The 23,341-nt window shown below is 32.7% G+C and overlaps 1 protein-coding gene across 3 annotated transcripts in view; it reads right to left on the bottom strand.

The window, feature by feature from the left end:
* Positions 1 to 23,341, bottom strand: part of CNOT6L (CCR4-NOT transcription complex subunit 6 like) — a gene marked incomplete at its 3' end in the record, with an annotated part of 76,147 nt that overhangs the window by 5,207 nt on the left and 47,599 nt on the right. For 2 of the 3 annotated variants that reach the window (XM_084234082.1, XM_084234081.1), the window contains 5 exons: positions 15,823 to 15,891; positions 12,736 to 12,893; positions 10,642 to 10,796; positions 3,735 to 3,886; positions 942 to 1,169 (listed from right to left, as the gene is read on the bottom strand). In XM_084234082.1, coding sequence (XP_084090208.1) covers positions 942 to 1,169; positions 3,735 to 3,886; positions 10,642 to 10,796; positions 12,736 to 12,893; positions 15,823 to 15,891 — 762 coding nt within the window. Of the gene's footprint in view, positions 1 to 941; positions 1,170 to 3,734; positions 3,887 to 10,641; positions 10,821 to 12,735; positions 12,894 to 15,822; positions 15,892 to 23,341 lie in introns of all 3 variants that reach the window. The other variant, XM_084234080.1, reaches the window with a different exon arrangement.

Here is a 23,341-nt window from a genome sequence, read left to right as displayed (position 1 = left end):
TGACCTTTATGAATATCTCAAATTTGGCCTTTTGAGTTATTTAATATTGTTATTTTTAACAATTTAAAATAACATTAAAAATAAGCAAAATTTAGCACGTGCTTGTAATGGCAAAAGAGTGATACTTAAACATTTTACATTTGAAATTTAATATCTACAAAACATAGCTAATTTTTTTCTAAGATCTGAAATAATGCAGTTTAGTGGAACTCAAGAATGTGGAGTCCTAGGAGAATTTTGATCACTCTTCTGCACCTAATATCAGTATTCAATATATTTTATGGAATTCACTTAAAAGTTGCTAATGTTATTAAACTAGATGCTACCTGTGCTGAAAATTGTCTGCTTAACTTTTCAGATTACCGTTTTCCACCACACTCTGCCTCAGGAGGCTGAACTTCACTTGTATCAGTTGCAATCCCCTAGCTTCTATTTGGATTTGTTCAATGGGCAGCACTAGCAGGAGTTCAGAGGCCAGGAGCTGAGTGAGGTAGGAAGGTATACTCCCCTGGCTCCCTCTTTATCGGGTTGCTAAGGATTTGTCGTGTCACTTAATTCAAAGCTATTGCTCCTATTAGTGGCCCTCTCCTTGTTACTAGGTTTTCCACGTTCTTGAAACAGCTCCCACCACTTTCCCTTTAGAGGAGGTACAGGAGCTCTAATTCCCCAAAAGGCAGAATATTGCATCACTGATTGTTTTTTGTCCCTGAACCCTGCACACACCTTTGGAAATAGTTTCTTCACTAAACTCCTCAATTACTCCATTCTCCATCCTTAAATTAAATGGTTAGGATATAAAAAAATGCCTATTTTCAGTTCTTTTTACTGACACACTCTATTTTAGAAGAGAATTTTGTCACTCAAAAGTTAGGAGGTACTCAGCCCTTCAACTAGACCTAAAAGCAAAATGATGAGCAATGAGGAAATGAAGTTATAAATACCTGAATCTGGCAATGAGTTAAGATCTGCACATAGCACCAGCGGGATGGAATTAGGATCTGCAGTTGGGCTGCCAGGCCTACTAGAGGCTTTCTCCAGAATGTTTTTAACCTCTGAGACAAACATCATGGTCTGGATGAGTTTCACATCAGAATACTCTGGGTCCCAATGCATGTGGGCATTTGCCACTATAAGCAGCTGTTTGTCTGCAGCATGAATAGGCTTCATACCTAAATTTAAACATTAGAAAAAAGGCAAGGTATTAAAAGCAGTTATCTTAAAGTTTTCTCCTCAAAGCCCAGTTCTTTACTCTCTTTAATTTATCTTTCCTTTTATCTCATGAAGTAGTTCTTAGAAGCTAAATTGTTCAGATTCTGGTAATCCAAAGATAGGAATTACTCGTGTAGACTGGGGTCAACAAACAGCAGTCTTGGGCTAAATCTGGCCCACCACCTGTTTTTGTACAGACTATATGAGCTAAAGCTGGTCTTATACTTTCAAAGATTCTACAAGGAAAAAAAAAATTAAGTATGACAGAAACCATATGTGGCCCCAGAGTCATGTCTGGTTTACTGACACCTGCTCTATACATCCAAGTTAGAAATTATACCATGATAAAACCAACATTTGATTATACTACCTTGATTTGCTCAGTTGTTGGTATAAATAAGCACGTTAAATATATCTGTCCCTTAAATATCACAAAAACCTACTGAGATAGGATTTCAGTTGTATGAGTCACCTAAATTAGCTTAATTTAAGTTTTTCCCATTTCCTAATACTCATTCACTTTGCACATCCTGACATATCAGTGACTAACGTAGGGAAAATATATTAACCTATACAAAATAAAGTAAATTTGCCACCAAAATAAATTCAAATCATATACTTGGATGAAGAAATTTTTAAAATGAGAGTTAGGAAGTAGTGTTCTTTTCAAGTCTAGATACTCGTATTTTAGACTCAGCCTCATTATTATTTTGTGTGTCTTGGGCCAGTCACTTAAGCTTTTTGGTGTTGATATTGGATAATGAGAGATATTTAACTAGAAAATATGAATTTCTTTTTCCCCTAATTTTATCATTCTGGCAAACACACACACACACACACACGTTATATATGTATAAAAATCTCAAAATGGCATACAAGATTATACATTAAAAACTGTGAAAATTAAACTTAGTTAACATGTATTGACAGAGGAAGATGTCTACAAAACACTGAAGAGACAAAACCAATATACATGGTATGATGACATTTAAATAAAATTAGACATACATATTCTGCATGTTATTAATATGTTAAGGAATGAACAACAGTTACCCCTTGAAAGATGAGGGAATTCTTTTTATTTTAAATACCTTTGTACTATTAGATATTAGTAAAACCTAAAAAAATAATTTTTCTACTGAAATTTTTTTGTAAGTGTCTTATATTTTTCTACTGAAAATAATAACTATATAAAATATAAGCAGGAAAATACCTAATTTTCTAAGTCTACTATTTTGGGAAAGCTTTATTCTGTCCTACTATAATTATCTTCAATGTTGAGTAAACAATTAACTAAAGTATCTGTTTTAAGTGACAGTCATTTTTTTTAAAGCAACTTTGATTTTAAAATAAAAACTTACAGCCAAAATTGTCTAAACTGTCTTCTTTTTCTAAAAGTTTTAGTGTCACTTTTGACTGTAGATTAAATGTTCAATGTACTAAATGCTAAAAACCTGCCCCTTCAGAGAGGCCATAAACTACCTATTATAATATTAAACTCTTCTTCTAAGAGTATAGATAGATTTCAGAAAGTGAGAGTGCCTATTATATAATTTATAATCACTATTATATAATTTTTAATTTAAAAGTAGAGTAATACTCCAGAAGAAATTAAATTTTCAGATTACCAACGGGAAAAAGTACCAAACTTTTAAGAAGAGTGAGACTGGAAAGGACAAAAGGTAGATAAAAAGGAATGCCTAAAAAAAAAAAAAAAAGAAAGAAAAATTTTAAATCTTTTATCAAAAACTGTCTTTGATGATGGATGAATTAAAGAATGGTGAAAAGGAGATATGACTGATATGGTCTGAAGAATTCAAATCAATGCACAAGACAAAAATCTTTTCTTCCACAGCTAATAAATACAGAAGGTAAAAAAAAAAGTAAAAAAGTAAAAGCCCTGATGTGGTCTTACACCTTTTTCTTGGTCTTGCCTAAAATATAATTAGGTAAACAATGAAATTCTCAAAGGCAGGCAGTAGAAAGGGGGAGAGAAGGAAATAAAGCTCTGAATATGCAAAGTACATAATGAGTTTCTGACTTTGAAGGAAGCTATAAATAATCTAAAACGCGAAAGAAAAGTACCAGGTAGATAAAAGTTCCCACTCCTACCTGACAATGACTGAGATATAACAAAGAAATTAGAGAAAACGTGCCAAGTACTTAACCTTAAAGACAAAAGATTTCACATTCAAGAAGCTAAAAATATGGCTAAAAAGAGAACCAATTCATCCTAATTTCCAAATTCAGCCTAACTAAAACATTTCCTATTTAAAATAACCTTTTGGAATTAATGGCATATTAAAGACTTTCCTGTTATAGATGAATTGGTAAGTAGTATCTCAAGAAATACACGATGCTTTATACAACTAATGTATTTCCTGACCATGTCCCGTAACTTTCCTCTAAAGACAAGAAAATAACTGCAATATATAAATAACAGCAAAGAGTCTTTGCACTTGTTTGAGATGGAAAAATGTGGGATGTTATTTATTTTTAATGAGAATACTTTAAACTGCACTCACCTGCTCCAAATAGTTCTTTGTGGACCTCTAATACCACAGCAACACCAATATTATCTTTCGTCATCACTCTGTTCAACATAGCTTCGGATCCATCTGAATTAGCCATTGCCACTTGGTTAAATTCCACTGTATGCTTCTGCACCAATGTAAATCTAAAAAGTACAATGCATTATTAGCGCGGTATTAGACTCTTCTACTATCATGCTAAAAGACAATAAGGGAGAACAAAATAAAGACACCACACCGTCTTTAGCCATTTTCTAGCTGAAAGGGGCAACATGACATAGTTCTAACCAATAAGACTGAAAAAGTCTGATTACTCTAAAAACTATCTTGGAAGAACCACCTATCAAAGATAGCATACATAATATATCCCTTTGCCCTTTTACACCTTTGTCCATATGGTGAAGAAGCAGGAGGACAAAAGTCAACCCACTTTAGATGGGAAAGCAGTTTAACCATTTCTGGACTTCTTGTAAGAAAATGACTCCTCTCTCACTTATTTACTGTTGGGATTTTCTGGTATTTAATAGTGAATACCATTTTAACTGAATCAGCAAGTTAATGAGCAAAGAGAGAATAAAATCTACTCATCTCATTTGCAGTATTTTCCTCACTTTATCAAGAGATTTGTTAAGAAAATAAAAGGACACACCCTAATCTCAGCAAAGGAATGACCAAGTTTCACATTGGACTTTTACTCTAGAAAGCTGGAACTGGTGTATGTAAATGTTCAGACGAACATGTTCTGTTCTTCTCAGGTTCTCCCTGTGATTACAGAGTTTACACAAATAGTATTTTCTCCCTAGTGTCAAATTAAGTATTGCAGGGCATCCCCAGTGGCACAGGGATTAAAATCTCAGTGCTATCAAGCTATCACCAGCCACAGTGGTATGAGTTCAATCCCCAGCCAGGGAGCTAACCACATGGCACTCAAACCTCTCCTGTCTCACCCACTGCTCCCCTCAGCAGTGTACTTCAGTAGATCTGCCTGTTCTGCTCCCCACTCTGTCTCCGGTGAATCCTTTCACCGCCCCCCACCCCTGCCTCTGGCCTACACCCTAGTTCTTGTATGCATAAATAAAAAATTAAGTATTGCGGTTATAAGGATTTAATAGAATTGAGTCCAGCAGTGATATTTAATAGCAGTGTGAACTTGGTCAAGTTATTTAGCCACTTTCAGACTAATTTTATTTAGTTTGTGAAACATTTATTTATGTCCAAAACCTACTAAATTTATTGTCTGCTTTTCACTCACTGTTAAATGGAAAAGACATCTTTATTCTTACAACAAGCCTCCACCCCATCTTCCTCCTAGCTTTGAAACACATGCACGCATCTCCTAAAAAATATTGACTAAAATCTTACTATGCTGCAGGATAGTATGCTAAATGAAATAACACCCCCTCTGTCCAATTGCAAGTATTTTGTAAGTGCTGACAGGAATAAATGGTCTGGTAATATGCCTACTTCTAAATCAAAATGACCAAAAGGTATACAGTTTCTATTCTCTACCCTAAAGAGATAACCTTTAAACTGAAACATGAAGAATGAGGAGTTACTGTGGTGAAGAATGGGATTAGGGTATTCCAGAAAGAGGAAGAAATGAAAGGTCCTGAGAAAGCAAAGAGCTTTGTATGCTTATGGATTAGAAAAGGAAGGGGACAAAATGTTGGAAATGTAAGAAAGAGAAAACCATTGACAGTTCTAAGTAAGGACATGATATCATTTGATTTATAATTTTTAAAATCACTCTTACAGAAGTAAGAGTGAAAATGGATTACAGGAGCCAAAGTGGGACTTAGGAGTCCAATTGGAAAGTTTTTGAGTTATTTGGAACACAGGTAATAGTGTCTTGGACTAAGGCAGAAGAAATAAAGTAGGCAGATTCAGATTGTGTTCTATAAGTAGAATTGACTATTTTCCTTATCAGATGTTTACAAATAACTTTAAGTAGAATACTTTTCATAAAACAATTTGTTAGATGACCACATACAAAAAAAATCAAAACAGTATTATGTTTTACTGAATCAACCGCGGAAAACAATTACTATAAAAATTTGAAATCAGAGGGTATAGATAATTATAGTATTCTATCAGTCACAGTACCCAACTTACTTAATCATATTCTTTTGGTTACAAAGTAGTAATAAAGAACCTGATTCACAAAAACTCACAGATACAAGATCGAAAACTGGCAATGCCCTCAGAAAAAGCAAACAAGGGGACAAAAATTTGATTCAGAGATATACACCAAAACTAACTAAACAGTACATGAGCAACATGTTACTGATTTCCAAAAGTGTTTAAAATTGGATGTTTGAGCGAATATGTTATTTTAAAATTACTTTTAAATAATGTATCGATAATTTCCATAGGACCCTCGGATTCTGTAGGAGAGACTGAAAATCCTGCTTAAAATATTTTTAGTACTGAAATATTTTACTTCTTCCAAAATCAAGACATTCTTTGGGAGAGAAAAGGTTCTAATTATCGGAAATGTACGCCCTAACTAAAATTTGTTTCTCTCTATCTTTCTTCCATTCAATATAGATCTTTCATTAGATTCCTTCATTCTTCCTAGATCTAGATCTAAATCTTTTCTTTAAAGGAATATAATATACCTCTTCCACTTGACACTACTTTAAATACCATTCCCAAGTCTTCTCCAGAAAAGAAAAGATCAATTCCTTATATCACATGAAGAACTCAAGTTTACCCAAAGATACAGTACCTAGAATAGGCCATAAATGAACTACTGCCTTCATTTTAGAATATTATTTTTGTGAAGACTGTAAATGCATTCTGGGGATGGCAATATTAACTACAAGCCCAATAATAATTAATATAAACTAAAACTTTTTGGTCTTTTTTGCACTTTAAACTGGATCTGGTCTCTTCAGTCCTGCATTTACAAATGCTTAAAAAACCAGGTAAATGTTCATCCTATTTTTCCAAAAGATTAAATATCCCTGGCCAGAGTTTTGATTTTAAGTCTTTTGTGTGTGTGTGTGTGCATTCTGTTTTCTCTGAAATAATCAAAGTTCTTAACAGGATAGAACAAATAAAAAATAATAATAGTGGCCCATTATTGAGGATCTACTCAAGGTCTATGATAGGTACATCATACACATTTGTCCTAAAATGTACAGGACACCTGTAAAAGGGTGGACAGAGTGATATAGTGCTAGATTCCTCATCAATCCTTTAGGGACTGCTCCAGTTGCAGAGAGTTGCTTTCCTCAATGTCCAGTACTTTTGGGAGTGGCCTACATCCAATTACAGCTCAAAAGCAAAAGTTAAGATCTAGAGATTTTGGTTAACTTTCACGGACTCCAATGCTACCAATAAGATCAGTTGAGGCTGTTAGGCTTGCAACACAGTTCTCCTCTCTATACCAGTACTGCTCCTTTCCAATTTCTTTCACAAGTGTTGCTCTCTAATAAACTCCTGAACACCAAACTAAACTCAGTCTTCTTTCCTTACTGGATAGAGAACCCAAATTGCAATAGGCTGCATTATCCTACTGCTATGAAGATGAGGAAAACTAAGGCTTGGGGAATATTTCTTTTTGGAAAACTGATGGTTCATTTGATATACTACAACTTCCTCTATATTCAAATATTAGTAATAGATCACCCAAGTCAGTTCTCTAATTACACTTTTGCAAGATCTTTTAGTATAATAGGATATAATTATCTTGATTTGGAAACCTAAGTAACTAGTTAATGCAGTTAAGTGACACTCTTGGTTTACCAATATCATCTTCTTAGCTTGCCAATTTCTTCACCTGGTTTTAGTTAACTCTTTCTGCTTTGAAGATAATGCTTCTCAACAGAGATCATGAAAGCAAAATAAAAGTTGTATAGGGGCCTCCCCTGGTGGCGCAGCAGTTGAGCGCTGGGCTGCTGGTTCGATCCTGGCTGCCGGCGAGGGTCCCACATGGCGTGCAGACCTCTCCTGCAGCGCCCGCTGCTCCCCTCAGCAGTGTATTTCGTCAGTCTGCCTGTTCTGTTCCCTGCTCTGTCTCTGGTGAATTCTCTCACCCTCCTGCGCTTCTGACTATACCCAGCGCTTGTATAAATAAATAAATAAATTTTTTTTTTTTAAAAAAAGAAAAGTTGTATAGTTTTTTCCCTCTTCAATAATCAATTAGTGATTACACACAATGCACAATGGGTGTATCCCTTCTTTATAATGCACAATGTTATTAAAAATATACTCTTTGTTGCCTTGATACTTTGATCAAACTTTGCTTTTTTCTTAAATTTTCCTGATAAAGATCGTATGTTTGTTATTTTTTTAAAAAATACATGCTAGGTTACTCTTTTTAATGACAAAAAAATGAATTCCTTCTAAAACGAATCCTGAACAATTAGAGTTTATTAGGTAACTCCCATTATTCATCCAATTTTCTTCCTCATTGGCATATTTTATGACTGCACTGCCCTTAAGAAACCTCTGAATTTTTTTTGTTTATTTATTTATTTATTTAAAGATTTATTCAAGCACTTGGTATACAGTCAGAAGCGCGGGAGGGTGAGAGGATTCACCAGAGCCAGAGCAGGGAACAGAACAGGCAGACTGACAAAACACACTGCTGAGGGGAGTAGCAGGCAGCAGGAGAGGTCTGTGTGCCATGTGGGACCCTCACCCAGCAGCCAGGGATCGAACCAGCGCTGCAGAGGCTGCCGGCAGCTTCACAGCCCAGCGCTCAACTGCTGCACCACCAGGGGAGGCCCGAAACCTCTGAATTTAGATTAAAGTTATAATCCATATTGGAAAGAAAACTGGCAAAATGCAGTAATTTCATGTTCCAGATTAAATAAAGGGGAAGTGAGTTTTAAAAATCGTAAGTCACAATCTCACTTTTTAAAAAAATTATATAGACAAATTCTAGATACCAACCATTACCCTATGACAGTAAATAAATAACAGACACTAATGAGATAGGATTATAAAGCAAGGGCAATACAGAAGGATTGAGCACCATGACAACCTACTTCCCACTCCTATGGGAAAAGAGTGTCTCTTCACTGTGTGATGATCACACAGTTCTAAAGCTACTGTTTGCATCTTTTGCTTTCTCACTTACTTGACACAAAGGACGATGAGATCAGAACTAACCTCAGGAACAAGTCTTGTAGTTAGGCCTGATTTTACCTCTATTTTTTCATTATGGATTTTTTCCAAATTATGTACCTGGCTTTAAGACACCATTTCTACTTTTAAGTCAATTAGGAAAAAAACATGACAAAAAACCCTTAAATGTCTGAATCTAAAAAATTTAGCTGTAATAATAATTTCTCTATAAACAAACATGCAGTATATAACACATGTATATACATATTTTATAAAATACTTTGGACAGAAGATAGTATTTATTGAGATAAAGAATAAAGCAAAAACTCATTTCTGGAATTTTATCAACTGAAACTTCTATTTCCCAGTATTTCTATGCATCTAACTATTAAAACAAATGACATTCAGAATGATGACCAAAAGGTATTGTCAAATCGTGAAATTCCCTACAAGTGCATAAAGAGCAAATTAAGCTTCAACGAATACATAATGAATTAATATGTTATCATATTCTAATTCTCTTAATACCGGTAACCTATGTCGTAGTCCTTAGTCCTTTCATAGAAATGGATAGAAAATTATTATGATATTTGGCTAAAAATAGTCTACTTTGCAGTTATTATTACCTACTCTGTACCACTACTTACCAAGAAGGGAAAAGCTAATCACCTATGAGGATTAGTAATTATCAAACACTCTGATTTTAGAAGACTGAAATTTTGAGAGTACAGAGAGAACTGAAGTACTCTTCTATAGCTATCTTTTGACTTTGTTAGTTTTGTAAACTATATAAAGAAATTTACATAAAGGAAATTACCAAACTAGGTAATATACAAACATATATATATATATATATATATATATATATATATATATATATGAGGAAATAAGCCTGAAAAGTGACTCACTCAAGATTTTACAGCTACATAAGTAGGAGAAACACTTGACTTCAAAACTATCTTTTCTTTGCAATGTATTATCTCTCCGATCTGAAAAAAGAATAAAGGCAGGGTAGTGTACTTTGTGTTAAATTCCAAATACTTTGGCATAGCTAAGATGACTTAAGCAAGTATTTGGTACTATTCAAAACAGTAAAATTAATAATGTATCACACCCAAGTCTATCTTTTGTAGATCAAATTACTACTAAGGCAAACAGTGGTAGAAGGGAAGAATTTTCAAATGATGCATCTGAGTATTTCCTATATATAGTCATCTCTCAACTATTTTACTGTATTTTTAGTAAGTCAAGCAATTTTTAAATACTACTAGATTTCCCTAGATAAGTTCTCTAGATAAGAGATATAATTATTAGTTCAAAACCCTGACTAGCTCTAGAATTATCGAGGAAAATTTCAGATTTTCTTCTCAAAACTAAAGGGAATGCAAAAGAATTTTCTAAATGTCTTCCTTCAGAAAGAAACAATAGGATATGGAAAAAGGTCTTGATGCTATACACCTCAATGTTATCAACATATGTAATTTATAATTAAGGTGTTTTTGAAATTTGCATATCAATGTAGGCAACAAAAATATTGAAGACAATTTTTCCAAATGAGGTAAACTTGTAAGGTATACAAGTAATACTAAAGCTCAAACAAGAAGTGTAGAGTCAGTTTAGTATAGTGGTTAAAAGCATTGATTATAAAGCAAGACTCGGTGCCTTGGTTTCCTCAGTCTAAAAAAATGAAGAAATAGCTCTAGTCTTACCTCTGAGGGTTGACTTAAAAATAAAATAATCCATATAAATAAAAGACCTGACATGTAAACAAATTAAAGAAAACATTTACACTATTATGTTTTGTTTCTTTAACTCCTGAACTCACTTTTCTGTTTTGAAGAATATTGCACAACCGTCCACATGCTTTCTCTCCTGCTCAGACATGATTTTGGCACGTGACTTTGGAGAAAAAAATCCATCATATCCACGCTCCTTCAATGCTGGCAGAAAGAGAGTGAAGTATTGCTCTGTTTCCACTTCCTGAGGTGAAAGGAAAGTTATCAACATAACAGAGGAAAACTCTGATTAAGATTAAAAAAAATTTAGCATTATGAGTAACATGACTAAGTTAAAATAATTCACACAACAAGTATTATCTAACTATCTTACCTTTATGTTAGTAGCTGCCATTTCACAATGGCAGCTTTTTATACCTAAAAGAATCAGAAATGTTTTGTGATTTTCTTCTGCTCACAGAGCTAATTAGTCCCAAATCTCTTGACTACCATTTTAGGATTCATTTCATTATAGTTCACTTCCTTAAGATTGATAAATTTAAAAAAACTTGGTGATATAGTAGATTAAGTGGTAGGGAATAGTAAATTGTATATATAAAGTAGAAATCTTAAAGAATATTTATCTTTCTCAATTGAGGTGAAAAGGAATGAGACCCAAAAGCAACAAGTTTAAGATCAACAAAAATTCTACTTTAAGAAATTTTTAGATATCTGAAGACCAATTATACAAAAGTCTATTAATTTAGCAATCATTAGGTTAAGACCATTTTATTCTTTGACCCATAAAATATTTTTAACAAATCTGAAATAATCAAGAGTGAAATCAGCATACTCATAACAACATGATTTTTTTTAACAGCAAAAACTCAAACAACCTAAATGTCCAAATTAGGAAAAATGTTAAAATCAATATAAATTCACATAATTGTCTTTGAAGAATTTTTGGAATGTGGAAAGTACATAATATGCAATAAGCAAAAAATATGTCAACATTGTGATCCCAATTTTATTTTGAAAATCTATCTTCAAATAAACAGATAAGTATATTAACAATGTGCACCAGAAATATTTCATGTTTTAAGTCAGCAACCACGTTTGGAATATAAAATTGGGTGTTTTCCCACATCATTATTTATAGTTTTCCAAAATTTTCAATGTCTCTAGAATGAAAACTTTATATTACCTTTATAATAAGAAAATTTTTTTAATTATGTTTTTATCTCCAAACTATACTGAAAAGAGTATGAGGCTATTAGTACCACAAATACTAAACCAAAAGGCAGACAACTAAGCAACTAAAACACCCCTAATTTTGTTTGCCCTTTCTCCCCTCTAGTCCTGTGTCAGTTCTCAGTGTTCAAAATAAAATTTAATTTTTGAAGTTTTTACTTCCTATTATTTCCCAGGAAGTCATGTGAATCACTGACAACATTAAAATAATTATCAATGTACTTTAGTACCAAAAAAATAATTTAAAAAGCAGTAGCTTCTCAAGTTATGCTGAAAAGGTAATGTAAAATTATAATCTTTAAATTTTTAAAACACTGTTAAGTGTTTAATATGCTTGGAAGTTTAGAAAAAAATTTTTTTTAATTACCCGTGAACTCTCTTGATTATTAGCAGTGTTGAAAAGAAGCAGTAAGGCATACATTTCAATGGAAAGATTATTCTTCAGTTAAATTCATTATAATAAAATGTTATAAAACTGAAGAATTGAAATTGCAGAGGTGGTTTTTAAAGTAAGGCAAAAATGACTTGTAGTACAATAATTTTTAATTTTTAAAATGTTTATCACTAAGAAATAATAGCAGGCAATTTTTTACAGATTTCATTGTAAGTTAAATTATGTTCCTCAAAGATACACTTCTGCAGTTTTCTATTTCAGCCATACCAATGATTTGTTGGTGACAAGAATGATTAACATGAATAATGGATGACGTTATTTTCACTTAAGAAATAGTAAATGAGTGTAAGTGGTGGTTATACTTAGTAAAATAGTTTCACTGTGAAAATGTCTTAAGTGCTTATTAAAATTGCCCTTTTGTCCTTTTTGTTTTTAAGAGGAGAAAAAACATTTCCCTTTGAGTTTTGCTTTGAAAATAGGAATTCTAGTAGAGGTAAAAGCTTCTGTTATTTTTAAGTTCACCTTTATATTAAAGACAATTTAATTTCTCGAGTGTTACCTGAAGACTAATGATATCTGCGTCACAGTTAACAATTTCTTCCATAATTCCCTTTTTCCTGTATTCCCAGTTTAATGCCCAGGATGGGCAATAGCCATATAGCTGCCGGGTGGCGTATTTATCACATAACACATTGTAACACATAACTGTGAATGATGCTAAGAAGTGGGGGGGAAGAAAACAGACAAAAGGGAGAAAATTAGGCAGGTTTTTCTAAAGCAATATCATGTGCACACTTGCACAAGCACACATGGCACAAAGCGTATCCCAAATATCATTACTATAAAACGCCTTGGCAAGATTTTGTTAAACTACATTCATTAAAACACTTCATTGATTCTATCACACCATTGTCCTTTTACAAGAATTAAACTAACATGGGTTAAGTCTCAGCACTATCACTGCTATGGCCCGAGTTCAAGTCCTGGCCAGCGAGCTAACCCACATATGGCATAGCAGACCTTTCCTGTCTGCCCACTGTACCCCTTAGCAGTGTATTTCAGTCAATCTGCCTATTCTGCTCTCCATTCTGTCTCTGGTGACTCCTCTCACCCATTGTCTACACTCCAGCTCTTCTTCACAAAAATAAATATAAATATCTTCAAAAGAAAATAAAGCTAACTTTATATATGAACATTTTAGGAAATTTATTTAATAAAAATTTAAATTTAAAATCAGAATGTTTCTTTACTGCGGGGAAGGCTTCTCTGTAAAAATGGAACAAAAAAATTTTAGTTTCATTGCCATTTAAAGATTCTAATTTTATTCATCCTTACAAAATATCCACACTTTTTTGAGCCTCTTACTTTCACTAATCTGAACTGAAAAAAGAACATGGACTAACAAAGTTTAGTAATAACAGAATCCTTTATACCAAATCACAAGTTTATTTCTGAAATTAAATTCTCCCTACAAAGGGATTGTGAGCAAATTAATAGTCAGAAGGCCATGGTTTGTTTCATGCTACTCCAAAGTGTGCTCTTAGGACCAAAAATCATGAGTAATCACCTATGAAGTTAGAAATGCAGAAAACTCTGATTCTGCCAAGATCTGCTAATTCAGAACCTAACAACTTAACAAAATCCCCAAGTGATTCATATGCACATGGAATATGAGTTTGAAAAGCCCTGTCAGTACCCCCCCCCCCCGCCCCCAACATTAATTCTCTATTGTGGCTTTCCATTAGAATTACTTTGTAGAACTTTAAAAAAAAAATTGCAGACACCACCTATGGACTTACTGCAGACTAAGTCAGTAAGCCTGTGTGTGTGTGTGTGTCCATATTTTTAAGAAACATCCCATGTGATTATAATGGGCAATCAAGATTGAAAATCACATATTTAAATAAAAGGCAAAGCATTCAAATAATAAAGTAACACTTGATTAAAGTTAATTCCATTTCAGAAAGTGAACAGTTTTTAAGAGAAACAGTTCACTAGTCTATTGGAGAGATTATTGGGCATTTTAAACAACAGTAGTTTTTTCACTATCTAGGATTAAGTCTAATGTAGTTAAATTATGCTTCTGTGGATATAAGTCATCCTTAACCACCGTTAGTTATACACATTTCCCTAGCCACCAGAACTGAAGGCATCTTAGCATCTACTTTTTTTAACACTCAGATTCCACTAAGGGAAGTGCCACACATTCCCAAGAAAAAGAACCATACTGGTTTTTCAATAAAGACCTAATAACACATTCCTTTGAGAATTCAACAACTAATGAAAATTTGTTTTTATTGTTCCTTTTCTTAATGGAAATGTAGGTATGCAGTATAAGGAAAACTCTTCTCATGATTATGTTCATTCATGCTCAAAGAAATTACTCAAAGAAATAGAAAATGGAGTTTTGTATTATCAAAAAGATCAATTTATACAATGGGGAAGGCCACACCTAAAATAAATCTGCCTAACTTTAGGCCTTGCAGAAAATCTGAGGTTTTACTCAGACCATCAATGTGTATGAGAAAATAGAAATATAATTCATGATAACACTGACACAGTGCATCTTAAATGTACTGATACTACGGTTCTAGAGGTGTGGTGGTTTTAAAATGAGTAGCCCTGGAAAACACTGAAGTATATGTATATGATAATATTTCTCAGTGTTTTTAAAGTGCAAATAGAAATATAAGATGCTACATTTCCCAATATCAAAGCGACTGATTTTTTTCTTAATCCTCTTAATTAAAAAAAAACCCCACAAAGTGGTTTAAAAAAAAAAAACAAATTTGTGATTTACCCTTCAAAAATTATTAAAACGTTAATATTCAGTAATTGGTTTAACCTTCATATTAAAAGAGTACAATTTTTCATATGCTAATTTAAAAATGGAAAATCATTACTCTTAGGACATAAAATAAGATATCTGGCATGTCTATTTTAAATAGAATTCCCAATCATAAAACATTTAATAGGCAGTGAAGAGATATACAAATAATGTCAAGTCATTATTGGTTGTCAAGACGAGATAAAAATTTTTATTTCTATATTACCGCAGTTCTAGAAATGCTTAAGCCATATCCTTAAATTTCTCAAATATTTAACCTACACCATTTCTACACCTCTGGTATGACATCACATTTTTTCCCCCTAAATTTGTTTATTCTCTTATACAATTGTACATTTTTGTACAGTAACTGGTTATTCCCCTCAGGTGTAGTGCCCATAGTTCTCCCACCACCGAAACAACACTATAGTCCTTGTGTTCTTTTTGTTTACAATATACCAATAGCATATGTAGATGCAGACTAAATTATTCCTTTAGAAGTGTTATCAATCTACCTACTCAAGAAGGATAAAGCATCCTAGTTTCTTTTTCAAAAGAAAATTCATTATTACTCATTTTCCTGAACTCAACCATTACTACCCTGTGTAAAAATGCCATTTTACAGGCTGTGTTATAAGGTACATTTGATTCTTGTACCCAAGTCTTAATGTAAATTTATGTTTAAAAGTCTATGTCGGTATTTTTAAAGTCATCTACATAGAGGAGTTTTGTAAAATGAAGACAAGTTTATCACTAAGTCAAAATGGTATTTCAGGTATTTCTGAAAGAAGTCAAGGAAGAATAAGAAAAACTACTTACCTGATGGCAGAATTTGGTCTCGTTCTTTTAATGTAATCCATGGCCTCGGAGGAAGCTGCTCTGGATGAACTGAAAAAAATTTTGACATCATTTCATGTGCTTCTAAAGTCAGTATCATTTATTTTATGAAAGCAAATGAACTTCTATTTTTCCTTCAGCCCACAAAATGACTTAACAATTTAACATGGAAATATAATGATTTAGAAGCTAAAGGAAGTTAAAAAAGAGCTATACAGAAAACACGTACCTAATATCCAAAAAGAATATTAAGGAATTCATTGATGACACTACTTACATGTTACTTACGAAAAAATCCCTATTTTAAAACCTTAAGTAGGATCTTGTATCTGACATATGTAAAACTGTACTGACTCAGCCTTGTGTCTTACTGGGAAATCGAAACTATGTGCAGTTCCAACACACTGATAAACCATACATAATACTCAAGCATATTTAAAATACAAAATAGCACATATGAATGTATAATAACCAATACTGAATTTGCTAATAGGGATTTCATTTCCTAATATTAATCTTTTTCTCTTATAATGTCAATGCAAAGCAGGAGAGTCTACATAATTACATTGTACAGAAAAAGAAAGGCACTGGTAATTAAACATTAATTGTTCAGATATGGTTATTGATATCATGGAACTAAATGCAACACAGCTATAAGATAAAACAAAATTCACTAAGATTTAACTACCCCCTTTTCTTCTCCCATTTAAAAGTTTGCAAAAATAAAAACATTTACAATTATAGGACTATTTGATTCAAGGTTGTAGATTTGTCCAGGCTTAGCTGAGAAATGTAATCCTTTAAAACAAAACACCCCATCTTTATCCACTCCACCTTCATGCAGTCACAGAAATTTTGACCAAAGACATGGGATCTTAAAAAAAAGTGTCACTTTACTAGTCATTTTGGGTTCCAAAACTCTAACTAAAGGATGCCTACTTTAGCATACTTTTCATAAAATGGAATGAACACTGCTTTGCTTATTCTACATCTCGCCAGGAAAGGAATGAAGGTTATCATAAACTGACAAACCACCCAGCTGGTTCAACATATTGAATCCTGGAAAATAATCATGCCTGCTAGGCGTGCCATGCTAGGATCATGGCAGCTATCTCAAAAATGGAAAATCCAATATTTAAATACAAAGAAGAGTAAACAAAGAACTTTTTAGCGATTGGTGTCCATATTAGCAAATGGTCAAGAATTCAGAAATATATAAAATCCTCAAAATACAACTAGTAAGATGATTTAGATGCTTTCCAAATCTTAACTAATGCATTTTAACTAATAAATCATGGTATGTAAGTATAAGTGAAATGAGCCGAAAAGACAGGAAAATACATTATCATACCAGGAACCAAGAAAAATAAAAAGCATAGTTTTATTCAGGTTGACAAAAATAATGTTAAGGTTAATTTTATTCAGGATTGATGATGACAAAACATAGATACTTGCATGTACAGGTGGTAGGAATATAAATTGGTATAGCTAGCTATCTGGAAAGGCAAACTGGATTGTCTTTGAAATTTAAAACAACTGTGTCCCTGTAATCCAGCAATTCTATTTCCTGGGGTCAGCACTATGCAGCAATCAAAAAGATATTCATTACACCATTGTTTATAATAGCAAAAACAATGGTACATAAAATTGTATCCATTTTATGGTAGTTACCATTACAATTTAAAAGAAAAAGAATAAACACTTGGGTGCCAAAGTAGAAAGAGAAACTGCTGCATGAAAAAAAGTAGAAAAAAATATATTTTATTAAAAAACTTTTAAAAAAAAACATGAAAAGTATCATAAAATCTCTAATATAATTTTTGTATGTAAATATAAAAATGTGTATAAGATAAACAGTCAAATTGCAATTGTGCTCATCTACTTGGAAGGTAATAGACTATAGGTAGTAGTCAAAGGAAATTCTAAGTCTAACAAAAATTTTTAACATTTTCTTATAAGGAGGATAGTATGTTCAGATGTGATAATCACTTAAAATTAATTTTTTTTTAAAGCTAAAACTACATGGTCAATGGTATGACAAGAGACAGGTATATAAAGTTATCTGGGCTACGATCAAATCAAATAAAAACTGTGTGGTCCTAGACGTATTACCAGAATTTGGATCAAAATTGAAGCCTGCTCTCAGTATGAATACTGGAGACAGCAGTTAACATCTTAATACATCTCTCAGCATCATAACTAAATGTGACAAATCAATAATAATTCTCTCATTTTTACCCCCATAAATAACATACACCAGCAGCCAACCCTGCAGTCACTAGAAAAGCTGGGGGAAGGGAAGGTGGACAAAGAGGAAACAAGAACAACCTGATTTCTCTGGCTAATGGAGTGAAAATGAGAAGCATAATGAGGACTAGGGAGGAAATGTGTACCAACTGGCAGTGGTGACCCAAACACTGATGACAACATCTCCAGTACAGAGAGCGCCAAGAGAATCAATCCATCCCATACCACACATTTGTTGGTAACATTAGGTAACACAGGTGCCTGCAAGGAAGCCAACTGAACCTAAAGGGTCAACAGAACCCAGAAGTTAAACTGTCAAATTTGAGCCTTTAAAAAGATCAAAAGTCTCCTAACATAATATTCAAAATGTCTGCTACTAGTGGAAAAACACTGGTTTTTCCCAATATCAAGATAATCACAATTTAACAGAGAGAAGAGTAGCAACAACAAATACCAAACAGATTAATCAGATGTTGAAATTATCTGACAGAAATTTACAGCAGTCCTCACAAAGCTGCTACAGGATTAAAAATTCTTTAAAACAGATGAAAAAGTAGGAAACCCCAATAAAAAAATAAAAGTTATTTTTTAAAGGACCGAATAGAAATTATCAAGCTGAAATGCAATAACTAAAATAACAAAGCTTGCTAAAAGGGCATAATAAAGGTAGCAAAAGATAAAATGTTTGAATCTGAGGATAAATCAAAAGAATTTCTTCAATATGTACAATAAAAATTAGATTTTTAAAAATGAACACCTCTTGAATCCGTGGAACTGTATAAAAGATCTAAGATTTATATCATCAGAATCCAATAAGAGAGGGGCAAAATGTGGGCTTAAGACATATTTTAAAAGATAATAATCAAAAACTCCAAAGTTAGTGAAAATATAAGAAAGTGAGCAAACTTTAAGTACAAAAAATCCACTCCAAGAGACATGATAATTAAACTGTTGAAAAATAAAGACAAAGAATCTCACAGAGAGACGTGACATACCTAAGGGGAACAGTGGCTTCTTTTCTGAAATGATGGAAGCCAGAGGAAGTAGCACATTTTTTTTAAGTGTTGAAACAAAGAAGTATTAACCCAAATTCTGTATCTAGCAAAACTATCCCTCTAATAACAACATAAAGATGTTATCAAAGGAAAACTAAGACTTTGCTGTTGGCAGATATGAGCATTAAAATAATAGATAAAGGAAGATTTCTAAACAGAAAGGAAACGATAGCTAAGAATCAAAACATCAAAAAGATCAACAATGGGTAAAATTAGGGGTGATTATCATAGATTATCCTTCACAGTAGTTTCTTAAATCATGTCTGACAGTTGAAGTAAAATTATAACATCTGTGATTATGCAATGTAAGGAAATACCAGACAATTAGATTTTAAAAGTGGAGAGAGTAAAGAAGCGTATATATAAAAGGCAACAATAATTCATTTAAAGTGACAAAACATCATTACCAGTAGATTGTGCTAATTATGTATTTGTAATATCTAGAGCAATAACTAAGAAAATGATACAAAATATGTACTAAAAAAAATCACAAATAAGACCAAGTGTAATCCTAAGAAATATTTACATAACCCATAAGAAACCAAGACAAAATAAACAGAGGATGAAGAAATAGAAGGAAACAGAAAACATAATAAAATAACACTTAAATTCTACATAACATTAATTAAATGTAAATGGCCTAAATACACAAATTAAGAGTAGACTCTTGGTAGAGCACATAATAAAAATAACATGACACATCACTCTACTGTATGCATCTAGAATAAATTTGTTTCAAATATAAGAGCATAATAAAATTGAAAGTAGAAAAAAACAGAAGACGTATCATATTACTATTAAACCAAAAAAGCAGAGTGATTATAGTAGTATCAGATAAAGTAAACTTAAAAGAAAATACAGTATGTTCCCACTTAATGTGACCCATAGGTTCTTAGAAACTGTAACTTTAAATGAAAAAATGAATACAATTAAAACAGATCCTTAAGGGTCTCCCAGGTGGCACAGCGGTTTAAGGCTGGGTTGCGAAGCTGCCCGCAGCCTCTGCAGCGCTGGTTCGATCCCCGGCTGCTCCCTGGCCACCGGAGGAGGGTCCCACATGGTGTGCAGACCTCTCCTGCCGCCGGCTGTTCCCCTCAGCAGTGTACTTCAGTCCTCTGCCTGCTCTGCTCCTCTGCCTGCTCTGCTCCCCGCTCTGGCGAATTCTCTCACCCTCCCACGCTTCTGACTGTACCCAGTGCTTGTATAAATAAAATAAATAAATAAAAATAAATCTTATAAAAAAAAAAAAAAAAAAACAGATCCTTAAATAACCTTTTTTGTTAAACCTCAGTGGGGACTGATTTTTCTCATCAACTTGTAAGAAAATTACATTTAAGGAATCATTATTCCAGGACCTACTGTATTAGGAACAAAACAGATTATTACACAATGATGAAAGAACCAGCCCATCAAGAAGATGTAGTGATACTAAATATGTTATGCACCAAACAATAGTGCTTCAATATATGTGAAAAAAGAACTGATGGTGCTAAAAGTAGAAATACACAAATCCACAATTGAATTTCAATTGTGAGTGAAGATTTCAAAACAATAATTAACATTTGTTAGGAATACCAGAAAGTTAGAAAAGATTTAGAAGAACTGAACACCAACAATGAACATGATTAATTCACATATACAGAACAGTCTACCCTAAAATTGCAGAACATAGACTTTTTCAAGCACCCATGGGACATTCATCAAGGTAGACAAAATAAACCTCAACCAGGTTAAAAGAACTAAAATAATACAGAATGTTTGCCAACTGATCCCAAACTAGAATCAAACAAGAAGCTAATGCCAGAAAACTAAGAATTAAACAACGTACTTCTAAATAATCCTTAAAAAGAGAAAATCTCAAAGGAAAATCTTTAAAAATGCACTGAATAGCTTGAAATGAAACTATAACAAATCAAAATTTCTGGCCTGCACCTCAAGTGACTCGGAAATAGAAAATTTATAGTACTTTATGTTTATATGCAAAATAAAGAGGAAAGTTCTCAATTAAACAAATTAAGTTTTCAGACTGAAAGAAATACTAAGATAAAGGGACACAGAAAGATTAACCATTTACATAAAAGAACAGAATAGGATATAGTGCAAATTCTAACCAAAAGACAACTCATTTAGCCATTTTCTTCATGTAGCTATATTAAGATCAAAGTAATATGAATACTTTAATGATAAAAGGTTCAGAAAACCAGAAAGATTAAACACATGAAAATATTCCTTCAATATATACAATATGTACAATATATACAAAAAGGTTGTAAGAACTAATAAGAAATCAACAAATTTACAAAGTAGGTGTTACCAGTAATGAATAAAATCAAAACAAGCAATAAGTATATGTAATGATTAACAAATTTAAACAACATATATAATGCTGCACCAAACTACTATAGAATGTGCATTCTTCTTAAATGCATACTTAGCATTTTCAAATATTAAGTATGCCCTGGGTAATAAACATTTTAAAAACTTAAATCATTCACAATATGTTCTCTGATCACAATGGAATTAAGATACAATAACAACAACAACAAACCTAGAACTCCTCTGGAAATAAAAACACTCCTGAAATGTCTGATCAGTCATGAGAGCTATGAGGAAAAAAGCGGAACAGAATGAAAATAAAAAACAACATATATTAAAACATGTGGGATGCAGTTTAAAGATATGGCTACAGGGAGATTCATAAATGAATATAATACAGGTGAAAAAGTCTACAATGTATAATTTTGGTGTTGATCATAAGAAGTTAGAAGAACAGCAAATCATAAGAAGTTAGAAGAACAGCTCAAAGAAAGCAGATATAAAGGTAAGAAATGAGTGATTATGAATAAATCAGAATATAGACCAGTGAATCTAATAAAATTGATAAACTCCTGATCAAGACTATGCATGAATTAAATACAGGTAACTAAAGTAGCAAAGAAACATCACTAGATATCAAATGTATATTTAACACACAAACATTCTGAACAAATTCAAAGATTTATATAAAATAAAAGTACAACATTCAGAAAACAGTAGAAAGAGAAATGGAAAATTATAAAAATACTATAGTTATTATATTGCATATTATATAAGTTCAATCAGTAATGGAAAACTTCCTAGAAAAAAACCCCAGGCTTAGGCTATTTAACCAAACACTTAAGAAAGAACACCAACTGGGCCTCCCTGATGGTGCAATGGGTTAAGACACAACCTATGAAGCTATCCACAGCCACTGCAGCACCAGTTCAATCCCCAGCCAGGGAGCTGCCCACATGCCGCAGCAGACCTCTCCTGACTCACCCGCTGCTCCCCTCAGCAGTGTATTTCACTCATTCTGCCTGTTCCCCACTCTGCCTCTGGTGAATCCTCTTCCCCCACATACATACTTCTGGCCTGTATCCCAGTTCTTGTATGCATAAATAAATAAATCTTTTTTTAAAAAAAAGAGAACACCAATCTTAACCCTTCCAAAGAACAGAAAATGAGGAACTATTTCCCTATAAATTTTATGAAACCACTATAATCTTTATATCAAAACTTAGCAGGATATTGAAGAACTATTAGCCAATCTTACTCAAACACACATGAAAAAAATCCTAAGTAAAAAATATTAACAAATTGAATAAGGAATATATGAAAATAATATATTACAATCACATATTACAACCTACTTGGATTTATTTCAGGAATATGTCACATAACACAAAAAATAATGTAATTACCAAATTAACAGGATAAAGGACAGAAACTATAGATTCATTAATAGGAAAAAAAATTATAAACTTCAACATATATTATTATTTAAAAATAAACTCTTCTAGCAAACCAGAAATAGAAGACTTCCTTAATCTAATAAAAAAGTATATAAAAAGTAAGGAGAACATCACTGCAAATTATTATAACTAGAAGCTATAAATTATTAAAAGCTAAAAAATTATGAAATTAGAGAAGGATGCCTATTAGTACCATTTTCAGTTAGCACTTCAAGGGTAGTCTCAGCAAAAGTAATAAAGCAAGAAATTAAGAAGAGTAAAAGGTGTTATTTTTGCAAATGATACAATCATACAAACTGAAACAAAACGCATTAGGATTAAAAAGAGTTTAGCAAAGTGGCGGAATATGTACTTAGCAAAGGCATTTAGCAAGAATTCACCAAGGTGAATTTACAAGTAGGTAAAATTCAACTGTACTCCACAAAT

The sequence above is a fragment of the Talpa europaea genome (genome assembly GCF_964194135.1).
Source record: "Talpa europaea genome assembly, chromosome: 5".
In the NCBI taxonomy this organism is placed as follows: Eukaryota; Metazoa; Chordata; class Mammalia; order Eulipotyphla; family Talpidae; genus Talpa; species Talpa europaea.
Note: the sequence above shows the minus strand (reverse complement) of the source record. Positions and strands in the feature narration are given on the sequence as shown.